At 39.2% G+C, this 26857-nt stretch overlaps 1 protein-coding gene across 5 annotated transcripts in view; it reads right to left on the reverse strand.

Moving 5' to 3' along the window:
* mapk8ip3 (mitogen-activated protein kinase 8 interacting protein 3) overlaps positions 1-26857 on the reverse strand; it is a 408818-nt gene that overhangs the window by 21159 nt on the left and 360802 nt on the right. For all 5 annotated transcript variants that reach the window (XM_069906190.1, XM_069906189.1, XM_069906187.1 and 2 more), the window contains 6 exons: positions 23915-24100; positions 23434-23617; positions 16855-16977; positions 16180-16260; positions 14796-14863; positions 12699-12847 (listed from right to left, as the gene is read on the reverse strand). In XM_069906190.1, coding sequence (XP_069762291.1) covers positions 12699-12847; positions 14796-14863; positions 16180-16260; positions 16855-16977; positions 23434-23617; positions 23915-24100 — 791 coding nt within the window. The remainder of the gene's footprint in view (positions 1-12698; positions 12848-14795; positions 14864-16179; positions 16261-16854; positions 16978-23433; positions 23618-23914; positions 24101-26857) is intronic.

Genomic DNA, 26857 nt, shown 5'->3' on the forward strand with positions numbered 1-26857 from the left:
AGGTCCAACTATGTCTTTAGGTGTTAAAAATGTCCAGTAGAGACCATTCACCCGATCTGAAGAGGCTGCTGGAGGCTACTACTGCACTGCCATCAAGGCCACGTTTACCGGATCTGCTGGACTCTGGATGTTAAATTGTCTTTTTATTTAAAAAAGGAAAACCACTCTCACAGTTCACCGTCTCTGGAGGTCGAAGCCACAGCATCTCCCCCACGAGGCCCCATTGATCCTAGACACGCATCTTCAGGACCCCTAAACTGGGCCCACAACTCTGCCACTCCAGACACCTTCTCCAGCTCTGCCACTCTGAACACCTTGGGACATCTCCTTCGACTGCGCCACACCGTCTCCACAACCCCCAGCAACAGGCAACGTCAATTCCGGTGCCGAAGACCGAAAGCCACATCGCACCAGCAGAGGCCTTGATCCCCTCAGCCTTTCAAGTCCACAACGCAAGCTCCATTCCCGGTAGTCGAGTCTGTACACTTCATGGTCTCTTTCGGAGGTCTGCACTTGCTTGGCGTTCCCAAAATTTCAATGTCTGACTCCCTGTGTTCCAGTCTCCATCCTTGTTCGTTCAAAGATTGAGCACGGCGCCTACTTGAGGGAATTCCTGTAGCACCTGGTCCAGAGAGGGCACTGCAGACTATAGCTGCGGTACAATCTTGGTCACAATCCCCATATCCAGCACCTTTGAGATTTGGTAAATGTCAGATAAGTCAATTTGTCGCTTACTTGAGATTGCATGTTGTGTGGATTGGCAAACTGACCACTAGGGGCATCAACTTAAAACCTGTATTTTTAATTATTTATTTTCAGTGATTTTTTTTGTTGGTTGCCTGAATTCCAGATATCGGTGATTTTACTTTCTATTTACCAGGAATGCAAGCATTGGGTCTCCCCATATAACCATCTGGACTGGGCACTTTCTGAGCTTGATTCACCTTGGTTGCAGGTGTTATTCCTTGTCCACATGGTGACATCACAATGTGCCCAATACTCCTCTCTGACTGGAACAAAAATCTACATCCTGCAGCATCAATTAACTCCCTGTAAAACAAGGAAATGTAGGGGCCTGCACAGGTCAGCCCACAAAATGGCCAACGAACGCGGTGACTGCGTGGACCTGGGGGGTGACACCAGCTGTCGTCCCAGGTGACCTCCGCACGGTAGGAAGATGGTGAACTCTGGAGGGAACGCCTGCCAATTCCAGGCTGGAGCTCCGATGACATGGGGCCTTGATGTCAGCGCCTAGGGCCCACTTAAGTGCAATGGCCATAGCAATAAACCAGTCTCGTTTTCCAAAGCTTGTATGTAGCATGAACACTACAGTAGAAATACTGCAGCAATCCACAGGACATTATTAACATGTAGCTGTGCCTGTCTGAGTTTTCTGTGCTGTGTATTTGTAATGTTGTTACTGCTCTCACAATGCTTATTACAGACTTGCATTATCACGGACAGTTCAGAGTGCAAAGTCCATTTGAATAATGAGTCTGCGCCTTAGAATGACACTGACTCACTCAAAACACAGGAGTCAAAACGTGAAGACAATTGTGAGTGTGGATACATGGACCAACCTTAGCCATTTGTATTTTCCCTCATCTCCATGGCACCCTTTGGAATGTACAAAATGACACCGTGTTTTTCAACCTTTCTCTTTCCACTGACATACCCCTATGCCATAGGTGCTCTGTGATGAGTGAGGGATTGCCTGAGGTGGTATGTGGGTGTAAAGAAAAAGTATGAAAACCACTGTTTTAATCGTCCCTAATTGACTCGTTATGTGCACGGTTTCAGAACTCCAGAGGAAATGGGCCAATGACAATTTTTCCTCAAGCAAAATATTTCAGTAACAATTGGATCTAGAGTAGTGGTTCTCAACCTTCCCTTTCCACCCACATACCACCTTAAGCAATCCCTTACTAATCACAGAGCATGGATGGCATAGGGATTACTTTAAGTGGTATGTGAGTGGAAAGAAAAAGTTGAGAACCACTATGTTAATATGTTCAATTAAATATTTTGGTGGTTAGAAAATGTTTGGGAGTACAGAGCACAGCCTCAGAGATCTATTAACCTTAATGAGCAACCCAAGATCAGCTATTACACATAATGCTGGAAATCATATATACAGTGATAACTACATAACCACAAGTAGTTGGAAAACTGATGGGAAAATATAAAAATCTGTTCAATCATCACCTTACCATCCCATCATGTTGTCCATGCACAGGATTGGAGGTTTGATGCATTTGAAATCAGTGATGTTGAATAGACTACCTGTCGTGCAACCCATCTCATTTTCCCTTCCACTAAAATCATGAGGCTTGATTCCATACTGCAATCAAAAGTATGGGAATAAACATGGGAACTGAGAGATCTGGGAGAAAACAGGCACAGTTAGCACAACGCTATTACAGCACCAGCGATTGTGACCAGTGTTTGAATCCCACACTGTCTATAAGGAGTTTATACATTTTCCCCGTGTCTGCGTGGGTTTTCCCCGGGGCTCCGGTTTCCTCCCACTATTCAAAATGTATCAGGGTTTGTAGGTCAACTGGGTGTAATTATAGGCAGCAATGGGCTCATGAGCTGAAAGGGTCTGTCCAAATTCAAATTTAATATGTGGGACTGAAACTGATGGCTACCTGAATGATAAATATCCAAATGGTCTGAATCATTCCTTGCAATATTTGTGTAGCTCAACTTAAATACAGAAGTTAACTTAATTTTCTTTGTGTGGTGACATACATTTCATTTTCCAATTCATTTATGAGGAATCAAATTCCAAAATTAGCACCACATCTACAATAAGTGGACCTTAATAATGGATAACTGAATTATTGTTATTTTCACCATAACTTCTACATCATTTAAACCACATTTCTCAAAGTTATGACAGTACATAAATAGCAGTAATTCGTTGATATATACTTGAAATTACATTGTATAATACTGCCATTCTCAATGGGGCTAGGTTAGAGTGGCTGGTATTTCCAACCCTGGATGAAATTTGTAATACAGCCCATGCCAAATAGATTCTGTCCATGAGTTAATTTGCCGTAAGATGAAAAATATACAAAAATCACTCCATGTGGTTATCATATCTCCATAATAATGTAATGAATGTCATCAAAAGCACACGAATGATAAGAACAATTGCTAAAAATGTAGAATCAGGGGAAAAATAGTTCTGCCATTCCTAGAAATGAATGTATGTGGTGGAGTTCTGAATTTAATAACATTATGAGAGTCCATTTGTAGCTAGAAGTATCCATAAACCAGGCATTCATAACACAAGGGCAGCTGTATATCATCTTAATGCTACCAAAATTATTAAAAATTCTATAACTGGGATACTCTTAGCTCTCAGGGGTTAAAATAACAGAACTCTCCAACTAGCAGGCCTTCATATGCTTCATGGCAGGGTGCCTTAAAAAAAAACTGACAGAATGTGACATTTCAGTGGCTGGTATACAATCCACTTTCATCACTCTTTGAGAAATCCTCTTCTTTGATCTCAGCATGGTTACTGCTAAAAAAAATTGGCTACTTGTGAAATTGGAGCACAGTCAAATTCATTAGAAGCTTCTCCTGAAGAAGGGATTTAAAGAAAAAAATTCAGTAGGATCTGCAAAGCAGAAAAAAAGTGTTGCAAGGAGGTTGCAAAAATAGGGGGCTGTAAAAGGGTGATCTCTGCCATGGCCATAGTCCATAATGCTCAGGACTAGTTGTGTAAAGTCTAGAACATTCATAAGAACATTATTATAGAATGATAAACTCCCTCATAATTATTGCTCTAAAGTGTCATCTTACTGAGAAATTAAGCAGTTTCACAATTCAAACATAGGTCAAGTTCAAATATATTGTCAGATTATATACTGTACATGACATCACATACAACCCTGCGATTCTTTTTCCTGCAGGCCACGCTGTTATCGGTAATGTAAACTGTACTCAAGAAAAAGATATGCATACAGAGAAATATAAAGAAAGAAATGTAAACTGTACTCAAGAAAAAGATATGCATACAGAGAAATATAAAGAAAGGAATGTAAACTGTACTCAAGAAAAAGATATGCATACAGAGAAATATAAAGAAAGAAATGTAAACTGTACTCAAGAAAAAGATATGCATACAGAGAAATATAAAGAAAGAAATGTAAACTGTACTCAAGAAAAAGATATGCATAGAGAGAAATAAAAAGAAAGAAATGTAAACTGTACTCAAGAAAAAGATATGCATACAGAGAAATATAAAGAAAGAAATGTAAACTGTACTCAAGAAAAAGATATGCATACAGAGAAATATAAAGAAAGAAATGTAAACTGTACTCAAGAAAAAGATATGCATACAGAGAAATATAAAAAAAGAAATGTAAACTGTACTCAAGAAAAAGATATGCATACAGAGAAATATAAAGAAAGAAATGTAAACTGTACTCAAGAAAAAGATATGCATACAGAGAAATATAAAGAAAGGAATGTAAACTGTACTCAAGAAAAAGATATGCATACAGAGAAATATAAAGAAAGGAATGTAAACTGTACTCAAGAAAAAGATATGCATACAGAGAAATATAAAGAAAGGAATGTAAACTGTACTCAAGAAAAAGATATGCATACAGAGAAATATAAAGAAAGGAATGTAAACTGTACTCAAGAAAAAGATATGCATACAGAGAAATATAAAGAAAGAAATGTAAACTGTACTCAAGAAAAAGATATGCATACAGAGAAATATAAAGAAAGAAATGTAAACTGTACTCAAGAAAAAGATATGCATACAGAGAAATATAAAGAAAGGAATGTAAACTGTACTCAAGAAAAAGATATGCATACAGAGAAATATAAAGAAAGAAATGTAAACTGTACTCAAGAAAAAGATATGCATACAGAGAAATATAAAGAAAGAAATGTAAACTGTACTCAAGAAAAAGATATGCATACAGAGAAATACAAAGAAAGAAATGTAAACTGTACTCAAGAAAAAGATATGCATACAGAGAAATATAAAGAAAGAAATGTAAACTGTACTCAAGAAAAAGATATGCATACAGAGAAATATAAAGAAAGAAATGTAAACTGTACTCAAGAAAAAGATATGCATACAGAGAAATATAAGGAAAGGAATGTAAACTGTACTCAAGAAAAAGATATGCATACAGAGAAATATAAAGAAAGAAATGTAAACTGTACTCAAGAAAAAGATATGCATACAGAGAAATATAAAGAAAGGAATGTAAACTGTACTCAAGAAAAAGATATGCATACAGAGAAATAAAAAGAAAGAAATGTAAACTGTACTCAAGAAAAAGATATGCATACAGAGAAATATAAAGAAAGAAATGTAAACTGTACTCAAGAAAAAGATATGCATACAGAGAAATATAAAGAAAGGAATGTAAACTGTACTCAAGAAAAAGATATGCATACAGAGAAATATAAAGAAAGAAATGTAAACTGTACTCAAGAAAAAGATATGCATACAGAGAAATATAAAGAAAGAAATGTAAACTGTACTCAAGAAAAAGATATGCATACAGAGAAATATAAAGAAAGAAATGTAAACTGTACTCAAGAAAAAGATATGCATACAGAGAAATATAAAGAAAGGAATGTAAACTGTACTCAAGAAAAAGATATGCATACAGAGAAATATAAAGAAAGAAATGTAAACTGTACTCAAGAAAAAGATATGCATACAGAGAAATATAAAGAAAGGAATGTAAACTGTACTCAAGAAAAAGATATGCATACAGAGAAATATAAAGAAAGAAATGTAAACTGTACTCAAGAAAAAGATATGCATACAGAGAAATATAAAGAAAGAAATGTAAACTGTACTCAAGAAAAAGATATGCATACAGAGAAATATAAAGAAAGAAATGTAAACTGTACTCAAGAAAAAGATATGCATACAGAGAAATATAAAGAAAGGAATGTAAACTGTACTCAAGAAAAAGATATGCATACAGAGAAATATAAAGAAAGAAATGTAAACTGTACTCAAGAAAAAGATATGCATACAGAGAAATATAAAGAAAGAAATGTAAACTGTACTCAAGAAAAAGATATGCATACAGAGAAATAAAAAGAAAGAAATGTAAACTGTACTCAAGAAAAAGATATGCATACTGTAAGGTAAAACATCATGAGATGGGAATGTGTAGGGAGTTACCCTGTACAGGGCAGTAACAAGAAGGGGAGGTGTCCTTGTACTCTTGTTAGGTAAAACATCATGAGATGGGACCGGAGAAGGAGTCACCCAGTACTAAGGAGTAACAGAATGCATCCTTGTACTTACAAGATAAGAGAGACATTGATGGATTGAGAGGCAGGAAGCTAGCAGGGAAAGGATAGCAACAGTTTTAGTCATTGGACAAGTAATGATATGATGATGTTCTAAGCATGTATCCAAGGGTATAAAAAATCACCATTTTGCTGATAACGGCAGAATGCATTCTCCGACTAACCTGGTTGGTCGCAAGTGTTACAATCCGGTAATAAAGAACAAAGAACCCTGATTTCGACTCAGCCTGGTGTTTGTCTCACTCATTCATGAACAAAGCAGAGAAATATAAAGAAAGAAATGTAAACTGTACTCAAGAAAAAGATATGCATACAGAGAAATATAAAGAAAGAAATGTAAACTGTACTCAAGAAAAAGATATGCATACAGAGAAATATAAAGAAAGAAATGTAAACTGTACTCAAGAAAAAGATATGCATACAGAGAAATATAAAGAAAGAAATGTAAACTGTACTCAAGAAAAAGATATGCATACAGAGAAATATAAAGAAAGAAATGTAAACTGTACTCAAGAAAAAGATATGCATACAGAGAAATATAAAGAAAGAAATGTAAACTGTACTCAAGAAAAAGATATGCATACAGAGAAATATAAAGAAAGAAATGTAAACTGTACTCAAGAAAAAGATATGCATACAGAGAAATATAAAGAAAGAAATGTAAACAAACCGACTGAACAAATACAGAAAAAAATAAAAATTCAGTAATAAATAATTTGCAATGTAAGTGTCCTTCAGGAGTCTCTGATTGAATCTGTTGCTTAGGAGTTTGAAGGTGGAGGGGTAGCATCTGTTCCTGAACCTGGTGCTATGAGACCTGAGGCACTTCTACAAACTCCTGAGGAAGTTGAGGCACTGACGTGCTTTCTTCACAATGACGTTAGTATACTGGATCCAGCAAAGTTCATCCGAGATAGTAACTCCCAGGAATTAAATCACCCTCTCTACCTCTTATCCCCCAATGATCACTGGTTCATATACTTGTGGTTTTCCCTTCCTAAAGTCTACAATCACCTACTTGGTTTTGGTGACACCAAGTGAATGGTTGTTGTTAGTAGTACACCATTCAGCCAAGTTTTCAATCTCAATAGACAATAGACAATAGGAGCTGGAGTAGGCTATTTGGCCCGTCGGGCCAGCACCGCCATTTTAGATCATGGCCTGTTACCTCTTTTTATGCCACCCATTACTGTGGTATCAAAAGAAAATTTGTTAATGTGTTTAAATTTTTTTTAGACATACAGCACGGTAACAGGCCCTTTCGGCCCACGAGCCCATGCCGCCCAATTACACCCAAATGACCTACAACCCCTGGTACGTTTTTGAATCGAGGGATGAAATCAGAGCCCCCAGGGAAAACTCATGCAGACACAGGGAGAACGTACAAACTCCTAACAGACAGTTCTAGATTCGAACCCTGGTCCCGCTCTCTGGCGCTGTAACAGTGTTGCACTAACCGCTACTCTAACTATGCCACCCCTATTGTTGTCTCCTCATCTGCCAAAATTAAAAGGAATATACTGGACAGCTGATTCAGGTCACAAGGTGCCCACCGTCAACTTTCCAAATTGTACAACTGGATACTGGGAAGCAGGAAATTATCTGCATAGCAGTAATCTATTGATGCTGTTGAAGAGAATAAGTGGCAGTATTAAACCCCAAAAACAAACCTAACAGCAAACCTAACAGTAAAACCCCTCGTATCTGGCACCTATAGGGATTGGTAGATAAGTGAATTTTCTGGTTGCTTGAGACTGCGTGTTGCAGGATAGGTGAAACAACAGTGAGGCGTGCCAATTTTAAACTTCCGTATTTTTTACCTATTTATTTTCGTTGATTTTTTTTTTGCCAGTTGCTTAAGGCTGCGGGTTGCTTGAATTCCGGATAACTGTGGTAATTATAATGCTTTGAACATGCACAACTTGATTGCCTCCAAGAATAAAACCTCTGGAATAACTTCCAAATCAAACTGTTAAGTGCTTCAGCCACCTTTTTGAAATTTTTCTGCCAAAAGCAGCTACTATTTCATGTGTACACATTCCAAACTCGTCTGAAAGTCAACCCGCTAACATGGAATAACTGGTTCTTCACAAGGAACAGCAGGAGGGAAAGCAAAGCGTAAAGAATCGCAATGGCTCTCACTTTTCACAATGCTTTTATTATTCAGAAGGGTGAAGAATAAAAATAAGTCAATGAAATAAAATTACATGAAATTATTTTATTTTCCACATTTCAACAGTTGTGGCAATTTATTATTTAAGTGATCTGTTTCAATGATAATAAAAGAGCCGTTGTCATACCCACACTCCTGTTCGGCTCCGAATCATGGGTCCTCTACTGGCATCACCTACGGCTCCTAGAACGCTTCCACCAGCGTTGTCTCCGCTCCATCCTCAACATTCATTGGAGCGCTTTCATCCCTAACGTCGAAGTACTCGAGATGGCAGAGGTCGACAGCATCGAGTCCACGCTGCTGAAGATCCAGCTGCGCTGGGTGGGTCACGTCTCCAGAATGGAGGACCATCGCCTTCCCAAGATCGTGTTATATGGCGAGCTCTCCACTGGCCACCGTGACAGAGGTGCACCAAAGAAAAGGTACAAGGACTGCCTAAAGAAATCTCTTGGTGCCTGCCACATTGACCACCGCCAGTGGGCTGATATCGCTTCAAACCGTGCATCTTGGCGCCTCACAGTTTGGCGGGCAGCAACCTCCTTTGAAGAAGACCGCAGAGCCCACCTCACTGACAAAAGGCAAAGAATACATTTCCAATCCTTCTCCGTGTTGTTGATCCAAGTTTCACCAGCATATATTTGCAGGCATGATTAGATGAGCTCAGGCTGTTCTGAGAGGTGTGGGAGAAGATTTCTAGGTGCTTGGACAGAGATTCTAATTAAGAAAATCTTCACTGTCCACAGGTGAAGTGTCAGATAACTAAAAACAGCAAACATAGCATATTTATTCATGAAGTGCAGAGGAGATAAGTCTGGCATTTTCTGGCCATTGAGTCTAAAGTCAGTGGGAGAGAGACTATCTGGAAAAAAAATCTGAGAGATAGGACTGATTTACACTTGGAAGGGCAAGGATTAATCAAAGATAACATCTCAAGGCTTTGTGAAGGAGGATATCTCACCATTGAATTTTTCCAAGAGTAAGATAATATATTGATGAGGCCACTGTGTTGATGCAGCCCATGTGTACTTCAATAACATCTTTGATCAGGTTTCATTTGGGAAACTGCTCTTAAAGGGTCAGACCCTGTGGAATCCTGGGCAAGTTAGCAGAGGCAGAGGTGAAGAGATTTGTGGCCAGCAGTGTTTGTTAGTTCAAAATCAGATTGTCAGAGCACATACATGACATTACGTATAACCCTGAGATTCATTTTCCTGCAGGTGAGGCAGAATTGTCATTTTACTGTTAGTGCAAAAAACTGCACTTAAGAAGTTACTGTAAAGTTAGTACATGTAAACAAATAAAGAAATGTAAACAACCTGGCTGTGCAATGCAGAGAGAAAAAAAATCAATAAAGTGCAAAAGTAAGCGTCCTTAAATGAGTATCTGAATTTATTGTTGAGGAATCTGATGGTGGAGAGTTAGCAGCTGTTACTGAACTTGGTGGTGCAAGACTTGTGGCAACTATATCTCTTTTCCGACGATAGCAGTGAGAACAAAATGCGTGCTGGGTGACGTGGATCCTTGATTGCTGCTGCTCTGTAATGTCCTGGGCTGTATCCACTACCTTTTGCAAGGATTCAGGAGTATATTGGCGTCACTATACTAGACTGTGATACAGCCGGACAGCACACTTTCTACACCTCGTTGAAATTTGCTAGGGTTTCCGATGTCATACCAAATCTCCACTGACTCCCGAGGAAGGAGAGGTGCTGAAGTGCTTTCTTCACATTGCTATTAGTGTGTTACGTTTAGGAAAGGACTCCTGAGATAGTGACTCCCAAGAACTTAAATTTGTTCACCCTCTCCACTTCTGATTCCCCAATGATCACTGGATTGTACATCTCAGGTTTTCCTTCCTGAAGTTAATAATCAGCTGCTTGGATTTGGTGACATTAATAATTAAAATATGAATGGAATGAGTAGCAAGTTCACAGATAATATCAAAATTGATGTCAGAATAACACTAATATTCTGGAAATGTCCATGTCAAGAAGGGGGACATGTCAGAGATACTGGCACACATTATAAATCCCAGGACTTGGCAGGATCTAATCCAGGACAATATGGGAAAAAATGGGGAGGTTGCTCGGACTTCAGCAGAGATCTGTCCATTTTTGTTAGCTCCTGGTGAAGTACCAGAGAACTGCAGGCTAGATAATGCTTTCACACAGTAGATGGTGGGTATATAGAATGAACACCAAAAGCAGATATAATTATCACATTGAAACACTATTTGGACAAGGTTCTTGGATAGGAAAAGAACAGAGGGATATGGGCTTAATGCAGGAAAAAGGATTGATGTAGATAGGTGTGCCTTTCTGTGCTGTATAACTCCACATATCCTGGGATGGAGCATTTCTGTTATGAGGAGAGACTAGATAGACTGGGCTTGTTTTTATTTGAGTGGAGAAGGCCAAGGAACCTGATTTACGTATGCAAAAATGATGAAGGGCATAGATTGACAGCAATTCCACCCTTCAACCTCCCACTCCAATATTAAACCTGAAGACATACAGTAGGTTTAATTTTTTTTTCATTAGACATTCTGCACAGATTTAGCCCCACCCGGCCCATGCTGTCCAAATAACCTACAACCCAATATGTTTTGAAGGGTGGCAGGAAACGGCAGCCCCCAGGGGTAAAACCCCACACAGACAAGGGGAAAAAGTACAAACTCCTCACAGACAGTGAAGGATTCGAACCTGGGTCATGGGCGCTGTGTTACGCTAACTATGTCATCCCTATATGCAATAAGAGATTTAGAGATGATCCAAGAAATATTTTTTCCAGCTAAGTAAGCATAATTCTTCTATAACTGAATTTCCTGAGGAGTTGAAAGAAGAGAATCTTACAATGTTTCAGCATTTGAATTGCCAAGGCATGGGAAAAGTGCTGAAAAATGGGATGGATGGTCAGCATGGATATGGTGGGCTGAAGAGCCTGCTTGTACATTGTATGACTAGGACATCCACTGATCAACAATTACCCACAAAGGAACCAAGTTAGAATTCCTTTCCCTGGTGCCTTTCATCATCTTATTCACCTCTATCAGGTCACTTCTCATCCTCTGTCAGTCCAAGGAGAAAAGACCAAGTTCACCAAACCTCTCATGAGAAGGCATATTCTCCAAACCAGGGAGCATCCTCTCCATAGCAGAGAAGTGGTGAAAAATCTCAAGGTGGACAAGACAAAGGAGGTGATCATGGATTTCAGGGGGACCAGTAATGACCACCCTCCACAACTCTGTAGTGGAGAGCACCAAGTTCCTTGGAGTTCACTTAACTTGTGACCTATGATGGACACTCAACATCTCCTCACATGTCAGGAAGAGGCAACAGAGACTGATCTTGATCTTAGCCAGAAGGCCGAGAGGTGATGTGATTGCGCTTCTTGAGAAGACTGAAGGGGGGCAAGGCTACCAGCCACCATCCGTCAACCTTCTACAGGAGCATTATTGAGAGCGTCCTGGCCGGCGACATCATAGAGGGGGTATGGTTGCTGCAGAGAAATGTCAATCCACAGAACCATAAGACTGGCAGAGAGAATCACTGGAGTCTCCGAGACTCCCCATCGACATGATCATTGTCGAAGAGGGCGCACAAAATCACTGAGGACCCCTTCCCACCCCTGCATCTTTCAGCTGCTCCCATCGGGGAAGGGATACAGGAGGATTAGAGCCAGCGCCACCAGGCTGAGGGACAGCTTCTTCCCAAGGGCAATGAGAAAATGCTGAATGACCAAAGGAACAGCTCACACTCCCCCCTCCACCATCAGACTCCTCAACAACAAACTCATTTGGAGACTCGTTGAAGGACTCTTGTGAGATATTTAGTTTGGTTGTGGAAGCAATGTGCACAAAAGACTATTTATCTATTTATTTATTTGCATAGATGAAATACTTGCCCTGCAAACGTTTGTCAATATGTGTGTTATATCTGCTCGTGTGTCTGCGTGTTTTGCACCGAGGACTGGAGAACGCTATTCCGTAAGGTTGTAACTTGTACAATCAGATGACAATAAACGACTTGAAACTTGAATAAAGACAAAGATATGTTGTCAAGGGAAGGAGAGGCACCTAGACAGACATTTATTGATGGACACCTGGAAAAGCATACAGATAGGAAGGGTTCTCACCATATAAACAATAGTTACTCCTTGAAAGCTATGATCATTACAACGTTAATTATCACCGATTTATAAAAACACATACCTCAATCTGCATTGTTTTAGGCTGAATGACATGGATCTTGTTCTTGTAGCCACACCAGACTTTATCGTGCACCACGGCCATACAACGGATGGAATGGTTTGGACGCCGGAGGTCCATTAGGTGGTAATTGCTCAAATCCCACTGACCATCTGTTCAGAGAAAGCAGCATTGATGATTACAAGTGTGTAATTACTTTTCCCTGATTTCCCTTTTGGAGTAACCAGCCTCTATACTGCTCCCAACTTCTTTAACAACATCCAATGATGGATAACAAACTGAGGTTTCTCATTGAACATCATGACGAAACCTGCACAGCACTTTGCTTGTGATCAGGACACCACAAGAATTGTTAATGAATCCAATTTCTAAACATATCGACTAATCCTCACAAACTAGAAAAATGCCGAAAGGTACATTCCTGTCACAATTCTGGCACAGAAGGATGGGAACCATGCCCCAAAGGGCTCAAAGGAAGCACAGGAATCAGCCCAATGCACCAGACAGCAATTCAACAGGATTTTGTGACCACTGGACAGCAGATTATCAGAATTTATCATTAACTGAAATTATCAGTGTTTTACTACATCAAGAATGATACCAATAACAATGTAGTTAGGAAGTACAACACACAATTAAAAACATATTACAGTAATATTTTATAAAATCAGTATCATTCATTCAAGTGCCCTGCCGTTTGGCATGGTCGATCATGTCTCTCCATCCGTCACGATCTCTGACCCTCTGAATAGTCGTTGCCTCCCCTGTTTTTCTTCGGTGAAGGCTCCATCTTTGAGCTGAGATGGTAGTCGATGTTGAGTTCATGATTATACAAGGGAAAAGTACTAAAGTGATTTCCCGTTGCCTTCTTCAGTTGCAGTGTCCTTACTGGACGGGTAACTCTGGCCATTGATCAGCAGATTCACCTGCCCAGCGTTTTTAGTTTTACAACCATAAATTCCAATTCGTAGAATCTGCTTGTAAAAACCATCCACCATCTGTAATCCATGGTTTCACATGACCCTGATTGGGAGGCTAAACAGGTCCTACACCTTGCCCAAGGGTGCCCTGTAGGCTATCGGACGGAAGGAGCACCTTACTCTTCCTTTTGCTGATCAATTGCGTAGCACCAGCATTAGATCATAGAGCACAGAAAAAGGCCCACCTCACCTTTGCAGTGTGATGCCCACCTTTTTTGTCTTTATAATACTGAATATTCATTAATAGCTGTTCTTTCCCTTTTCTCCATCAACCTCAACCATTTAACTTCAGAGTACCTTGATGCTTTGATTGTAAAATTAAATAAGATCAATATGTTCTGAAAAACTCAGTCGGGTCAAACATTTAAAAAGAAGCCTGTTCCTTCCTTAAAAAAAATTGCTAAAAATATATATTTTAATTTAGGCCAGCATGGTTGGTGTAGCAGTTAGTGCAACACCTTCACAGCACCAGCGATCGGGAACAGACCAGGGCTCGAGTCCCTCCTGTCTGTAAGGAGTTTGTAAGTTCTCCCTGTGTCTGTGTAGGTTTTCTCCAGTTTCCTCCCACCATTCGAACACTTACCAGGGATGTAGGTTAATGGGATGTAAATTGGGCGGCACGAACTTGTGGGCCAAAATGGCCTGTTACTGTGCTGTGTGTCAACATTTAAAATTTAAGAAACTGGATGGTTTGGCTGCTTCCTCAAACAGTATTTTCAGCAGACCAGCTAATTGTTGCGAATTAGTGATACATGTAAAGCATGGTTTTTTTAAAAAATTACACATCCCTCATGACCTAAAGATAGAATTAAAAGAGCAAGAGGCACAACTTCCTGATCACGCATGCTTAAGCGAAATACAGGCTCATTTAACTTCTGAAGCTGCGTGCTAATGGAACAATCTATTCTTTGACATCTTTATACAGTTTACACTGGCTGGCAGCATTAACAATGGAAATCTGTCCTGAAGTAGCATTCATGCACCCATTTATTTAAAATAAATAACACCAAGTAACAGTAGAGAAACATCACCATAAGCAAAATATTTTAATAATTGAAAGCTAGAGCTGGGTGATTACACAACAATGTTCAACATGTGCGTTTTTTCTAAATGTACCCACCTTCAGCTCTATGAAATATAGCTAATGTTCCATCATTCAGAGCCACCAAAGCTCGCCCCTTCACATGTCTGCAAAAACAAACGCAAGGAGGTCTCTGCTTTTTCTCTATAGAGGAAGCTTCAAAATGCATCAATGCCCACTTAGACTAAAGAAGCACTTAAAATATCAAACAACCTTATTAAACGCTTTTCCAGGGCCAGCTACCACTTCCTGCATTAAATCATAGGTGCTTCCCTGAGTTTGTGTTTTGTACCCAGCTTCTCAACAGCACTGACAACTGGTATCAATACACTACAACAGGGATGGCCAAATATCTTTGGTTGGGGGTCACATAAAGAAATATATAAGGATTCATGGGTCAAACAATATCAAGTCTGGTAGTTTTCAATCAGTTACATGGCAAGAAAAAGTGTTTTCAGACCAGAAAACCCCTGTACCATCAAAAATTTGTTTTCTATCAAAATAACTGTACGACACTACTAAACAGTTTAACTGTTGACATTACAGTAGTTTATTGATGTGTTCACATATTACAGTAAGCATTTCAGTATCTGCTGCTCTTAAAATTTAAATAAATACAATAAAACACATTCAAAAAGCTGGGTGCAAAATAAGAACAGGAGAAAAGGTCAAAAAAGGGACAAGGCCGTCTCCAACACTCCTCCACAACTCTCAGTGAATACAGTTCATGGCCAAGTGTTCACCTTAATAATTATGATGCAATGTGTAAATTTTGATAGGCTATTAAAGTTAACGGATTCCTTGCAAATCAAACAAACACACTACCTCTTCTGTGAAAAAGCATTAATTTTCCCACCAAGTCCAAAATTTTTGGCACACCCTTGATATTTCTGTCTTTTCGGTTCTGCCATGTTTAACCAACTGAGGTAAATGTTTTTTTTTTAAAAAACGGAAGAAAATGTTTTCATCAATGAGTAACATTGCAACAGTTGGTTTGGTTGTTGTTCAAAATGGCAGTGACATCTAGTGTTGAAACTGAGAAATGCAATGTACAGACAATAAACTTATTGGGAGAGATTGTTCTAACAGGCCATATTGCATTTTATTTTAAAAACTCGCCCTGAGTCACTTTAAAATGGGCAATGGGCCACAGATGGCCCAGAGGCTGCAGTCTGGCCACCCCTGCATCAGTAGTGCTCCATATTTTGATAGAACTAGGTGGTATATCTATCTACTGGTATACACTCCCCATGAAATCAGTTCTCCACTGCATCAAGTCTGAAGTTCTTATCTAATTTCCAAATAAAATATATTTTTAAGTCAAAATCTTCTTTGTCATAACAGGGTTAGGACTGGCAAGCAGGAGAGGAGAGAAGGGAGAATAACCATTCCTGAAATGATTTGTTTAATGTAAGCAACTTACACAATGCTAAGGACTGCATCCTTCAGTTTGATGGTATGGAGGCACTTCTTCCAATTGGATACTGCAGAATGCACATAAAGGCTAACAAAAGGAGCAATACAGACAGGTTAAATCTTATATGTTACCATCATATCAAAAAACTATTGATCAGCAAGGATGGATTCCAACTCATTACAAACACGAGCAAAGATTAACTCACATGGCCCAAGTCAGAAGGTTCTGGGCTCAATTAAGACTTGAACACATAAGCTATTCTTACCTTTCGGGCATTCTTCATTGAGCCACCTCAATGCGATTTAATCTCTGATGGGTTTACCAGAGGCTTCCCTAGTGCCATGGACATTATCTATCGCACAGATAACAGTGCAGTAACATTATGATATATGGGATCTACTCACTAACATGTCCTTCTGCCACGTTCTCTCAACTGGTATTAACCCAAGTCTCCTATAGGCTTCATCTTATGAGAGACTTCTTTTCCTCTCACCTCTTCCCCTTCACTGCAACTCCAAATTTTCCTGGTAGCAATGAAGCATCAACTCCATTTCTTTCTCCACCGGGCTTCCAATGTTTTCTGCTTTTGCTGAAATACTTTGCTTTTCAAAGAATTTGATCTTAATTTTTATGATAATTTTTTTGCAAAGTGGCAGATCGACCACTGCCATCTTGACCTACCAGCCATTCTGTGCCCCGAGCCACATAGTAGGGGCTGCACTGGTGATTGATCCATTGGTGCGAACATTTGCTTCCTGTTCTGACTGCCCAGTATTCGGTTCTTCTTTGGGTTGTCCATTTCCCCTAAAATTTAAAAAAACACAGCATTTCTCACACTGCACAGCTTGGCTTTGTGCAAATAATATATTCCAGAGTCATTAAAATGAAGCTGTGTATAGAAAATCAAACATTACAAAATCTTCCCTGCAGCATGCATCCATCCAGATTTTAAATCCATTACAGTTATTAGATGGTGAATACATGCCTTTTTGTTTTGCATATGGTGCTATCAGCTTGCACAAAGTAAAAATTTAGATGAGACCTGTCCCCTGCTGCAGCAGCAAGGGTGGATACCACAATGCACCTGGCAGTGGGTTCCGTCTATGCAGAGCTTTCATGTACGTCTGTGAATGCATGGTATCGTCTGGCTACTCCAGTTTCCTCCCTTGTGCCATAGATGTTATGGTAGCTCCAAGTGGCAATTTCAAATTGCTCTTTGGTGTAGGGTACCAGAAAAAAAAGAATGAAAGGGATTTGAGGGGCCTGTGTTAGAGAGAAAAAGATGCTGGGGTACATGGAAATCAGAAGATCAAGGGGGGGGGGGGGGCCTGTGTAATTATAGATTAGAGGACAAAGATTACTGTTTACTGTGTACAGAAAGTATTTTAAGCAGGAGAGTGATGAAGGGTCATTATCTATCCCACAGATAACAGTGCAATAACATTACAATACAGTAAAATCCCTGTTATCTGGAATTCAAGCAACCGGCCAAAAAAAATTGCAAAAAATTAAATAGGTAAAAAATACAAAAGTCTAATTGGTTAGTTTGCAAATCATACAATCTCAAGCAAACAGCAAATTCACTTAATCAGCATCTACAAATCCACATAGGTGCCAGATTTTACTGTATTAGGTTATCTACTCCCATCTTTAGGCAGAAAAGCATATGCTCTGTAGCATATATTGACTATATTTTAAATTTTTGATTATTTCCAATTGTATTTTTAAGAACCATCGATCATTGCACAGCGCACTCTAAATGTATAAAGATTCCTAGTCCCGCTGTTCATTTTAGAAAGAGATATGCTATGACAACATTCACCATAACTATAATCTGTAATATAAATAGGTTGCAATGTAACATTTATATACTATGGTCTGAGATGGCTGTACAATGCACTCAAACCACCAAGCATCTGCTATTGAGCCTTTACCCCATTACCATGTACAAGCAGTGTCACAGTCTTTGATCTCATGACTAATGATCTAGTAATTTCCAAGCAGAATTTAATTTTCCGATATTTCAGTAAGCAGAGAAAATCTCTTGTTCCAAAACCAAGCATTTGAGTTGAACATGATTTAGTGACTCTAAAAATTGAAAAAACATTTGATCCACTATTTATTCCCTACACTGTTACACTAGAGTTTTTTTTGTTTCCACAAGCATTCCTACAGCTTTTTAAACAGCAGCGGCGATCGGGACCAGATCAGGGTTCGAATCCTGCACTGTCTGCCCTCAACCTAGAAGAGAATCCGAGTTTTTGCTTCATTGATAGCTAGACTAGCAATTTTGGTGAAATGGAAAGAATGTTTCATCTATTTGCATTCATTTATATCATGTCTTATTTAAGTTTGGAAAAAAAATCTAATATTAAAAATGCAAAGTCTGTATTTGATAAGATGTGGGACCTATTCATGAATTATTATCATAATCTGAGGATTTAAGTGGTGTGGATGCTCTAGGGATTCCCTGTCTGGGGGCCGTGATTCGATTCATATTTGCAATATATATTATAGATATCCTTATTTAGAGGGAGGGGGTAGATTAGAAGGGATTTTTTTCCTTTTTATTATTAAGACAAAGGGGGTTTGATTATGGATCATATCACAAAACAACTTGATCATATCAGAGAAGAATAAAATATCTTATATAAGGGAATTTTACATGTATTATTTGTATCATTTTTGTATTCAATACTTTTTGACGTAGTACAAGTTGTGATTTAATATTTTACTATAATTATAAAACGTGATGTCCTGAATGAAATAAGTTATGTAATAATTATGGTTATGTTTCTAATTTACAATTGATATGTGATATGCGTGATATGATTTGATTTATCATTAGTATATCTTGTGTAAAGAAAGGGTTTTTGTTAAACTCAATAAAAATATTTTATAAAGAAAGAAAGAAAATGAGTTTATATGTTCTCCCCGTGTCTGCGTGGGTTTTCTCTGGGTGTTACGGTTTCTTCCCACCCTTCAAAATGTACTGGGGTGTAGGTTAATAGGGTGTAAATTGGGCGGCACAGACTCTAAATGGCTTGTAACAGTGCTGTATGTTTACATTTTTTTCAAATTTAATGCTATTAATGATCGTGGCTTTAATTTTCCATTTTTTTCAACTTAATAAACACTAGAGCTATTGGCATCATGGACTAGGTCAGCCATTCTCAACTTTTTGTGATGGTTATGGCCCCCTTCCCTGTGAAGCAGTCAGGTTTTGGTTTCTTCCATGCTTCTCTCCTACCAACTACATAAAATATAAAATAAACTGTATGTGAGATGAAAACGAGGCTTTTTCTGAAATGCATTGTGGCCCCCCGGGGGGCTTTGGGCACCCATTGAGAATGGCTGGATGAATGGAGCCTGGAATTTTGACGAATGAAGTGAGTGCTAACAGGGTTTCTGCGCACAACTGTTTTTTTTGCACTTAGAGGCAATAGGCCCTTCTGGTGCATAAGCCTGCACCGTCCAAATACAGCTAGAGCAATTCCACATGTTATGGGGAGAACGTACAAAACCCTTTCAGCGCCAGATTTGAATCTTGGTCGCTGAAGTGGTACTGCTTTAACTGCTATGCTATCTGTGCTGCCCATCTGTAGAGTCCGCGGGGTTAAATGCAAGGCATCTTATCGGTTTTTAAATTTAAAAGTAGAATGAATCACAATAGCAGGCCCTATCAGCCCACAACCCCGTGTCTCCCAATTGACTTATAAACCCTGGTACATTTTGAACAGTTGGAGGAAACAGGAGTACCCAGAAGAAACCTATGCAGACCTGGGGAGAACATACAAATTCCTTAGAGACAGAGCCTGATTTGAACCCCAGTCTCGATTGCTGGCACTGTAACAGCATTGCACTAACCACTACGGTAACCGCGCCGTGTCTATAAGCAGTAAACAAGCCACGAACAGGGTTTGAACCTGTGCGGGCCAAACTTATTGAATTTCAAGTCCAACGCCTTAATCACACTATCTCAGCACTAAATTTAGACATCCAGGCTCTTTTGGCCCACAAGCCGTCTAATTGCACCCAATTGACCAACAACCCTCATATGATTTAACATGTGGGACAAATCCTGAGCACCCAGAGGAAACCCACGCAGACACGGAGAGAACATACAAAACTCCTGACAGTGTCTGATTTGAACCCAAGTCACTGGCACTGTAACAGCATTGCACTAACCACCGTGCTGCCCAACAAAACAAACTGCTGGAGGATCTCACAGGGTCGAGCAGGTGGGCAATGGACTATTTGCCTGGGTTTGCTTGTCCCTCCCTTCCTTTCACTTTATTTTTCCTGTTATCTCCCCTCTACACTTTCAGTCCTGGTGCAGGGTCTTGGCCTGAAATGTCAACCATCCCTTTTACTCCTGACCTGCTGAGTTCTTCCTTCAATTTGCATCTGCAATCTCTTGTGTCTACATCAGTTAATTAATTCTGTTAAATTCTCAACAAATAATTCTCAATTCGTGATACTGCTGCTTCTGTGATCAAGAAACAATTTGTTATAAATTCGGCACATTGAAAACACAATGGAAATAAATTGTAATTCTTGATTATTAAAGTGCAAAACAACTGTTACATTACTAACTCTAAACTTGACCCCACAGTGTGTGTGTGTGTGTGTGTGTGTGTGTGTGTGTGTGTGTGTGTGTGTGTGTGTGTGTGTGTGTGTGTGTGTACTCATGCACATGCGGCAAGTCCCAAACCATTACTGTTTACTCACGACTCTAAAAAGTAAAATCTTCAAATTGTTGTTCAAAAGCAATTATCAAGTATTTTGAAGCATAAGTCATCAGATCTCTTTAAAACTCACGAGATTCTTGTGGAGTTGTTTTCTGAGCAATGTTTCTTTATACGAGTGATTTTTTTTCATCTCTTGCATAGAGGTTACAGATTTCACAAAATCAGACACGAGTCTGACAAAGTAACCTTCACAATGGTTGTGATCCAGAAACAAGAATGACCTTGCTTTCTTTTACCCAGATTTGGGTCGGTCACAAGTGGTTATTTAAAATCCCACCGTAGCACTGCTCTGTCTCTCCCTCTCTCTCTCTTGAGCAAGAAAAGCAGCAAAGTGGCCATCCTTTTCAAAGCCACTGCAATTCTGTGTTCCTCCCTTGACAAAGAACACAACACAAACAGTACCTCTCTGGCCGCATTTCAAGCATCTATTGTTTTGAGTTTTCAATGGAGAACAGTCATAAGACTTTTATGACTGCTTACAGCTTTGAATTAGCAGTCACCCTGTCTTTTTAAGCAAACAGCCTTCCAGCAGAACAATGAATAAGCAGACAGTCTCCAAGATCTTCCAGCTGCCATTTCCAAGGATTCTCTGAGAGTGTAATTGTGTGTGTTTGTGTTTCTCTGTGTCTATACCAAAAAAAATAACTTTACTAAAAATATATATATTATGTACCTAAAGATTAATATTAGCACAACTCCATCACACCTACAAAACAAACTCACAGATATTAATTTCTGTGTGTCAGAGCCCATTGAATCAGGATTGTCTATTTTATGCTGTTCTACACAATCAATACTGCACACACCATCACCTATCTAGTCTATGCATCTCATTATATTTACAAATGATATAAAAGACTCATGAGAGGATGTGGAAGAGTGTGCCAGCAGGCATTTGCTCCAATTCAGCACCTTGTGCTACTATAGTACAATGTTTAATAAGACAGCTTTATCCACTTGATACTCTTCAATACCTTATGCATCCACTTCTGTGGAAGATTTTTGTTAACCTTACTGACCTACCAGTCTACTTATTTAAGTAAATGATTTCTCCTGTGAGAGAAATCTAGATCCAGGGGCCACAATTTTAAAATATGGGTTGGCTATCTAAGACTGATGAGACAACATTATTTCTTTTTTTTTCTCTCAATGGATTATGAATCTTTGGAACTTTCTTCCTCAAAAAGCAGTGACCTTGAATATTTTACGGCACAGAGAGGAGATATCAAAGGGTTAAATTTGGAATTATGAAGTCATAGTTACAATGGGATCAATGGTGACTTTACCAAATGGCAAAGCTGACCGAGAGGCCAAGTGACCTATTCCCTAATTTCGTGTTCTGAGACAATTAAATGCTTCATCTAATGCAACTAAACTACCAAGTTTAACAATGTGCACCCTTTCTTGTAAAGATGGATATCTGGGCGAGGAACCCACACCAGGCTGCGGGCTGCTGGAGAATGGTTCATGAGTACCAGGTATCGAGACAGAAATTCAAAAGGATGCTGAGGGCAGGGAGAGTTTCTGAAGGGCCCTGGGTGCCGAAGGCTTTCTTTTCAAGTCGGAGGTTTGAATCTGGTCTCGGGTCGCCAATGGTTTGAAATGAACTGGCGTTTGGTGAGGTTGCAGAGGCTGTGGGAGTGCTGGAGACAAATCCCTGGACACTCAGTGACTCCCTTTCTCTGACTGTAAGGGGCACCGGGCAATCTTTGTCTGCTTATGGCAGAGTAAAAGCAAGTTTGTGTGATATTACTGTGGAGGAACACTCTATTACAGTCATTGTACTGGTTGGCCCTCCTCTGATAACAGTAACTCCCCCCCCCCCTTCAGGATTCCTAATAAACGTGGTATCGCTCAATCCCCTCTTTTGGTACTGCCTTGGAATCGGGCCAACAACATGTAAGATATAACTAAGTTTACAGCAATTAAGGCCTATTAATCTCGACCTCTGGTCTGTCGGGTCTAATTGATAGCGCTACAATTACATTTCTGTTTTATTTTTGGCAATAAATAGTATCTGTAAATACACTTTACCATTCCATAACCATTAAGCCTCCTCACTGCATAGATTTTTTGTAGTGTATGGGGCAAAGAAATGTTTCCAAGGGATTTCCTCTCTTTTCTCACAGATTTCCAGAACACCATTCCATGGCTAAAAGATACAGCAAATTGGCAATGTGTAGCTACTCATTGATGCCAACTCAGTGCACGGGCATTATGGTCTGATTCTAGTTTTAATTTTTGTTTTCCCCTCTCCAATAAACATTTGGCAGCAGGCATGTACCCACATGCAATGGATGAGAACCAAAATAGTTTCTTGGGAGATCAGAGACATGAAATTTTTCACTTACTTTCCACAGCCATTTGGATCAACCTTTGCCTGTAACTAATATTCTTTTCTATACAAATGGGCATTAAAATTACACGTTACCTTACTCACTTCAAACCACTTCTCACTGGTTTCCTTTACCGAATGATACATTAGGGTGTCCACGTCCATCACCTTTACCTGCGCTGAGCTTGGTTTTCTGTCCGTGCAGAGTCTGTGAACACGTGCTCTGTGTAGGCACTAGGCCGTGCTAATGGCGGCTCTGCACCAGATGAACCATTCCCTGTGGCCTCCGTTGCTTCAGTTGCTTCTTCAGCTGATTGCGTTTGGTTAACCCTCCCGCCTTTAAGGGAAGCCATATCACCTATGGGTAGGATAGGCACTGTTGAGAATCTGTCATCTGAAGTAAAACATGAAAATCTGCAGACACTGTGGTTGAAGTCGCTATATAAAGGGCGCTGCTTGACCTGCTGAGCTTCTCCAGCTTTGTGTTTTTACATCATTAATAACCATCCCTTATGTCCATTTTAAATGATTTTTTAACTGCTTTGCATCAAAAACTGAATGAAACGGAGTCACATCCAGAAAGGAATGAAATCAAAAGAGCAATAAAGCAAAACACTTTTTCTTTTTTGCTTTTTTAAATTCAGTTGTTACTCACTTTGTCCTTTGTCAGATGTTGGGGTATCACTCCTAGATGTGCTGTGGCTCCGGGGAACATTGCACCTGGTTGCACATCCCACTAAAGTAATTCCTGCTAACACCCCTTCTGCTCCACTGGAGTCATCTGGATTCAAGTCTCCTTCCAAAAATATCTCTCCTGCAGGATAGTCACTCTCACGAGCAGCTGATACAGAAGTAGAAAAAGAATAGTCTCATCACGGTGTTTAATGTAACCAAACTGTGCGGGGCCTGCCACTTTGCACCCACTTCATGGGATTCAGGAACCTTTAAAAAAGTTTCTCGTCAGTCAAAATTTCCACCTCAAAAATTTCAAGAATGGGTGAAACAGGATAAATGTTTACAATGCAGTTGCTTTTAATAATCTGGGACCAAAGTTTACGCGGATTCATTCATGTGATGTGGACAACACTGCCATCTGGTGCCCAAACCTAGTTGCCAGAGAACAAACAAGGGACAGCAGAGAGCAGAACCTGGAGTACCACACAATCTGCCAGAGGAACTCAAAAGGGGTGGGAAAAAAAAATGATCAGACCCTTCATCAGTCATCCGGCTCAACATTTCCAGTTCAGGATGGGGTGCACTGGGGAATGTTTACAGGAGTAAGCAGGGTGCTGTTCAAGCAGATCATTTGGTCTTAGGCACATTGAGCTTCTTGAGTTAGACCTGCATTCACACCAGTAAATGACGTCATGCCCTTGAATTTGTCCTGGCAGATAAGAAAATAGTGCATGTTAGAAAAAGCTCATCTCAAAGATGTTAACACTAATTCCTGGGTGAAAGCTAACTGAGGGACTCTTCTGGGAAGATCTGACCTGTATAATATCCTGGCAAGCAGATTTATTAGAGCTGTCAGGGTTTAAACTAGTTTGGCAGGGGGGGTGGGAACCAGAATGTGAGTGTAGAGAATAGGAAGACAATGAAAAGAATGATGCAACGCGTTGTGAATTTGTGAGGAAGGGATAGAGAGAGAAGAAAGTATAAACGTAGACAGTTGGAGGTTTTAAAAAAGTGTCTAATTCAATTTCAATGCAAGGAATATTAGGAATGAAGGAGATGAACTCAGAGCAGTGGTTCTCACTTTTTCTTTCCACTCACATATCACTTTAAGTAATCCCTATGCCCTGTGATTAGTAAAGCATTGTTTCAATTGATGATATGCAAACATTATACCATGAGTTATTCCATATTTGTACTTCAACTGTTCAAATGTTAATAAATTATTTCCCAAAAAACAATTTTCTATTCTTTTAATTCCTTTTCGCTCCCATTCTCTAAAGGAAAGGTTATCTATTGTGAAAGGGATTAGCTGATTTTGCATCAATAATAATTTTGTTATTTGATCATTTGTTTTTTTCCTTTCTAAGTGGATCTTCTTCCATATATTGAGTAAATGATGCAGTACTGGTGAGCTTTTATATTGCACCAGCTTTTCATTCCACTTATAAAGTATATGTTCCAGTACCTTCTCCCCTATTTTATCTCGCTCTATCTTAGTCCAATCTGGTTTTTCCCTTGTCTGATAAAAATCTGATAAATACCTGAATTGTGCTGCTCTATAATAATTTTTAAAGTTTGCTAACTGCAAACCACCTTGGTTGTACCTCTCTGTTAATTTATCTAATGCTATCCTCGGTTTCCCCCCTTTCCACAAAAATTTCATATTTTATTCTCTTTAGTTCATTAAAGAATTTCTCTGTTAAGGGAAGTGGTAATGAATGAACTAAGTATTGTATCCTTAGGAAGACATTCATTTTAATGCAATTTACCCTCTCTATCAAAGTTAGCGGTAATTCTTTCCAATGTTCTGAGTCTTCCTGCAATTTCTTTATTAGTGGCTACTAATTTAATTTGTACAGGTGGCTTAAATTATTATCTAACCTAATACCTAGGTATCAGATTGCTTGTGTTTGCCATTTAAATGGTGATTCTTTTTTAAATTCTGTATAATCCACATTACTCATTGACATCACTTTCATTTGCGTTGATCTTGTACCTCGATATTTCTCCATACTCCAATTTCTTATGTAATTCTTTTATTGATATTTCTGGTTGTTAAGTATACTATGATGTCATTTGCAAATAAACTGATTTTATACTCCTCCTTTATTTTTATCCCTTTTATGTTCTTTTCTTATCAGTTCTGCCAATGGTTCTATTGCTAAAGCAAACAGTGAAGAAGGTAATGGACATGCCTGCCTAGTTGACCTAATTAATTTAAATTGGTTCAATACATATCCATTTACTGTTACTTTCGCCAATGGTCCATTATATAATGATTTAATCCAATTAATGTATTTTTCTGGTAGATTGAACCTCTGTAATACTTTGAATAAATACTACTCTGTTAGTTTTAGGGTAATTTTAGGGAAGAGCAAGGAAGGGCCTAAAGTTGAGGTTCTGGATTGGAGAAGGAATAAGAAGGGATTTGGGGAGTATTGAGTGGGACAGGATATTTTCAGGTAAGGATGTAAATGAAAAATGGAGGATATACAAAAAAGAAATTTTGAGGGTACAGAGTATATATGTCCCAGTGAAGATCAAAGGAAAGGCTGGAAGTCATAGGGAGGCTTGGTTTTCGAGGAATATTGGAAATTTGGTTAGGAGAAAAAGGGAGGTGTACAAGAGGTATAAAGAGCAGGGAGCTGAGAATTTGAAGGAGGACTACAAGGAGTGTAAAAGGAATCTTAGGAAAGAAATTAGAAAGGCCAAAAAAAGGCACGAAGAGGCTTTGGCAGACAGAGTAAAAATAAATCCAAAGGGTTTCTATAGGTACATTAAGAGTAAAAGATTAGTGAGGGATAAAATTGGACCCCTTGTAGATAGAGAGGGTAGGCTGAGTGAGAAGTCAGAGAAATGGGGGAAATTTTGAATGATTTCTTTGCCTCGGTATTCACTAGGGAAAAAAAATATTGAACCAGTT

The sequence above is a fragment of the Narcine bancroftii genome, chromosome 12 (assembly GCF_036971445.1).
Source record: "Narcine bancroftii isolate sNarBan1 chromosome 12, sNarBan1.hap1, whole genome shotgun sequence".
Classification (NCBI taxonomy): Eukaryota; Metazoa; Chordata; class Chondrichthyes; order Torpediniformes; family Narcinidae; genus Narcine; species Narcine bancroftii.